The sequence below is a fragment of the Stegastes partitus genome, unplaced genomic scaffold, assembly GCF_000690725.1.
Source record: "Stegastes partitus isolate 25-593 unplaced genomic scaffold, Stegastes_partitus-1.0.2 Scaffold388, whole genome shotgun sequence".
NCBI lineage: Eukaryota > Metazoa > Chordata > Actinopteri > Pomacentridae > Stegastes > Stegastes partitus.
This window is the reverse complement of record NW_007578119.1, coordinates 284388-288999: the sequence shown is the minus strand read 5'-3', so window position 1 is coordinate 288999 and position 4612 is coordinate 284388. Positions and strand designations below refer to the sequence as shown.

General features: G+C 39.1%; 1 protein-coding gene across 4 annotated transcripts in view; it reads right to left on the bottom strand.

Moving 5' to 3' along the window:
• The window catches only part of LOC103359675 (protein NLRC3-like), a 15718-nt gene extending 11376 nt beyond the window's left edge, over nt 1-4342 (bottom strand). For 2 of the 4 annotated variants that reach the window (XM_008285143.1, XM_008285144.1), the window contains exons 1-4: nt 4295-4342; nt 2428-2608; nt 2201-2344; nt 1522-1644 (exon numbers count right to left, since the gene is read on the bottom strand). In XM_008285143.1, the coding sequence (XP_008283365.1) occupies nt 1522-1644; nt 2201-2344; nt 2428-2516 (356 nt within the window). In that variant the 5' untranslated portion in view covers nt 2517-2608; nt 4295-4342. The other 2 variants (XM_008285145.1, XM_008285146.1) reach the window with 2 other exon arrangements.
• Nucleotides 4343-4612: the final 270 nt, after the last annotated feature.

The window sequence follows — 4612 nt, the reverse complement described above, 5'->3', positions numbered from 1 at the left end:
AACAACAGTTTCCATGTCCATGTTGTTTCATATTTAACACCACAAGACATTAAAATGGAATTACAACATTAAGTGTGTGTGATCTGTACCTGAATCACTCTTTGCTTGATTTTGGGTCTACAATCAAAGCAGAGCATCCTCGTTATTAGCCCTGGGTCTGGTGGGGGCCAAAATGTTTCAGAGGACAAATCTTGTTGAACTCTGGCTCCTGCTCAAACAATCAAAGGGACACATGTTAGAAATCAACAAGTTCTGCTCATAAAACACAAACATGAATCAAAATGACACAGATGAAGACTGAGGATTACCGACCTTGTGAGGCTAGGGCAAAGTTTGGGATTGTGTCTGCCAGGGGAGCAAACGTGTCCATCCTTTGCCTGAAGGACCAGAGTTCCTGCTGCGCATCTTTTAACTGCAGCTTTAAATCTGCTACCACTGAGAAACAAAACACATAAAACATCAGAAATATGCTTCTTTCTAAGCAAGGAATCTGAACCAGAGGCTAGTCTAAAACATGATTTAAAATAATGTTGAAGTCACTCACCAAAATACAAAGGTAGCAGGAGGAGAGAGCAGCTGATGGCAATCAGAACATGTCTCAGTTTTGGAAATACGGAGCAATAAACACGGCGTTTAGAGCTCCCCTTAAAAAAGTCAGCAGCTGTTTCACTGCTGACTTTTTGTGAGACATCCTGATTGGCAACAGGAAAGTTTTGGCGATCGCAATGAGGGCGCCTCCTTTTCCTGAAGACCCTGCAAAACACAACAGAAATTACATGAGGATGAAAAATGCATGAAATTATAGGTGAATTAAATAGCGTGACATTTTAACCCACCCTGTGTACTTGTAGGGCCTGTAACTTGGAAAATATGTATGAAGGTAGAACTTCACATAATTTCTGTCACAAGGGGCAATCAGGGAACCCAGGAGCAGACACACATCAGGCTGACAGGCAGGTTCAGTGCAAAAGGATATTAAATAAGGCAGAAACAAAACTGAAAACTAATACAAGGGTGCAGACTAAACAGAGTGGGAAACAGAACGAAACAAACAGAATTCAAACAAGGACGAAACTACAAAACCAGAGAATACTCCGACTAAGAACAGAGGGGGAAAACTAACGGATTCTAAGTTACAAAAAAAACAGGAATACTCACACAAGCAGGAATACTCACAAAGGGGGGAAACAGAGGGGGCAGACAGGCTCAGGGGAATCCAGGGAGAGGCAAAGTGGAGACTGGCAGAAACATGCAAATGTAATGTCTATGATCCAGCGGCTTGTGGTGGAATGAACCNACATTTATCAGGGAGGTTTCCTAAATTTAATTGAGTTTGAATTTCCTTTAGATGTCTTTAATTTCTTTTAAAAATGTTTAAAGCCGTGTATTGTTTTTTATAAACTGAGCTAAGCTTTTATGTCTTTAGTTTGCTGCCCTGTGAAGCACCTTTTAACTTGTGTTGTGAGAAGCACGCTAAAAAAAAAACAGTTATTATTATTATTATTCACAATAGGAAACAACCTCTGTTCTTCTGTTTTTCCATCATCAGGTTGTGCAGCTTTGAAGTCATAAAGGCGACCCATCGACCGGTCGCTCTTCATGGACGCACAGCTGGGTTCAGGAGGGTCTGGCTTCTGCTCTGGGCTTCAACACAACACAAACACAGACACCAACATACCATTTTAAATGCTTCATTGAAGACATCTACTTTAATATCAAAATTTTAAAAATAAATGACATTAAAACTACCATTAAAAAAAAATCTGTGGATACAAGTTGTATATTTAAACATTTTTGCCATGAAAACGTTCCTTTACTGTCTTAAATGGCTTGGATGTAACACTACACTGTAGCTTTCTCTACAATCTCCTCATCTATGAAGCCCCTCCCCCACCTACAACTTCCACACTCTGCAGCTCGAGCACACCAGCTCACCTACAACTCCTCCCAAACACTGTAAAGCTACTCTGCACTGCACAATGGCGAGATGTAATGATGGACAATTTAGCTGTACATGTTGGAACAGATTCTGAAGCAGAATAGTGATGCAAGCTGACAGGATTTAGTCCTTAAATATGTTATGTAGGAAATCCCCAAAATCCTCAACCGTAGTGTTGACTGCTTTTTTCGTTCATAATGTGTCTTCTAGCATATAAAAACAGTGTTATGTTTCTAAGATTTTTAAACAGTAGATTTTCACCAGAGGGACGTTTCAATTTCTCTCTTTCCATCATCAGATTGTGCAGCTTTAAAATTATTCAAGCGACCCTTAGACCAGTCGCTCTTCATGGACACACAGCTGGGTTCAGGAGAGTCTGGCCTCTTCTGCTGCTGCTGTTTTGGGCTTCAACACAACACAAACAGAGCTTTGAGGGTGAATAACAGTCCTGGAATGATTTAAGTCATGAGCAAAGAGCTTCATCTCACCTCTGAGCTTTTGTCTCTCTGTCATGTTTCAAGCACTCGGTGGTTATGGAGGCAGTGTTGGCCTCCTTTTTCTTCTCACACTGATTCATTGCACATCCAACACCTTTACGCAAACACAACAACGTGCCTGCGCTCCTTAATTTCAATGCAAGTACTGTGACCGTCTGGAAAATATTCACATCTATTCACAGCGCCAGAGAGAAAGCAGAGGCAAAAATACAGTTAAAGTGCTTTTTACAACTCAGAAATGTACTTATTTAGATATTACTGTAAAATAATACATATATTCACACATGCCATTTTAAAAAGAAATCAACCAGAATAGACTCTTTTTATTAATCAAAGTAAACGAGTCACTGGATACATTTAGCATAAGAATGTTTTTGTAAAATACAGAAGATAAATTAGTGAAACAAAATGAAAGAAATAACCAAACCATAAAATTAAATAACTAATTACTTATAACATATGCATCACAGAAGTTAAGGTATATATAGATAATCAGTGGAGGTGTATGCACTGTGGCTGATGTGTCTTTGTTGATTTTGTACACTAGCTATGGTTCCAGGGTCACATGAAAACTGCAGACGGGCTGTCAGCTTTAAAAATGAAACCAAGTTGTTTTGCTTGTGAGGAACTAGTACACTGTTGGTGATGGTGTTTGTGCTGACAGCTGGAAAACAACACCAAAGAAACTGACCAATGGTGTTTTTTTTTTCACGTATTGCTGACAGTAATTTCTAAGGAAAGGGTCACGAAGAAAAAAAAAGTCATGGCTTTGAAGCTCTACAGACCATACTACAGTTTGTTCACCGTTATCTTACTGTGACCAAAGGTAGCTGGCTGGCAGGTTTCAACCCGTCAGCCTTTGAGTAGTTTAAGACAAAAAAGTGAAAATGATCTGATACTGAACTAAAGATTTATGTCATGTCTGCAAATGAGAGCTGGTTCACAAACATTTTTACCTGGTAAGATAAAGGTCAAATAATAAATAAATACATTTACAGCTCAACAAGGCTGTACTTTGTACTTGAGGGGGTTTTCCAAAAATGGTGAGCATTATTTCCCTCACAAGTTGTTCTTGATAAAAACCAAAAATGGAATGAAATAACTAGTCATGTTAAACAAATACACCCATCTGCTACCACATTAAAACGACTGACAGCTGAGAGGCTAAAACACTGATTATCTTGCTGCATTGTTCTGCAGGTAAACTTTGGGTCCTGACATTCATGTTTGGCACATATCACCCACAAAACAGCCTCATCTCTCAAAAAAGATGCTCCTACACAACTAAACTGCGTCCAAAATTCCATTTTGAGGGAAATAAAAATTCTACTTGCACTTACGATGTATCACAAATACTATCTTTATCGACAAATCATTGCTAAATATTGCTGTACTTGTGCTGCTTTTGAACCGACCAATCATATATTAGCTGGGGTGTAACTCATCACCAGGGTAACCCAGAAGATCGAGGAGTTGTGTAACAAGGGTTCTGATATCTTATTAAAGCTACCCAAGTTCTTTGGGTTCCTTCAGTTTAACCAAACTTCTAACATGTTGTTATCGTTATGAAACTGTCCACCAAAGTGTGATTTTTTTTTTTCCTGAACCCAACCACTTAACTTGGGGTCTACCACAATAACAACTACAGTTTCAAAGTATACTGTGCATGGTACAGTTGTGTCAGGCAGGATGGTCAAGAGTCAGCCAAGAATCCCCAAAAAGCAGATCTGCTTTTCTCAACTCAACTGTCCTGCACCTGTAAAAGTATCTGATTTGTTCAGTTCATAGCCCAACTGAATAAAAGGTAAGAAACAACATGAGAGTAATACAAGCTAAAATGGTGAAATGTCTACTGTACCTCTCCATGTAGAAATTCATCTGCGACAAAGGAAATGAAAGGGAAGTCAGACGCAAAATACGAAAGCTGACAGAGAACACACACACACACACACACAAAAAAATAGGAACTAGACAACCAGCTGAACCAGCATTTCTCGGCATGATGAACCACAGTCACAACATGAGAACTGATCACGGGTCGTTTTATTATTTAATGTTTAAAGATTTCTGATGTCTTCATTTGAACAGCAAAGCTGTTAACATGTAGAAGTGAGAAGCAAACTAAGTGCCACAGAAAAAAGTGAACTATGTCCAGTCTATCAGATATGTCAGTGCT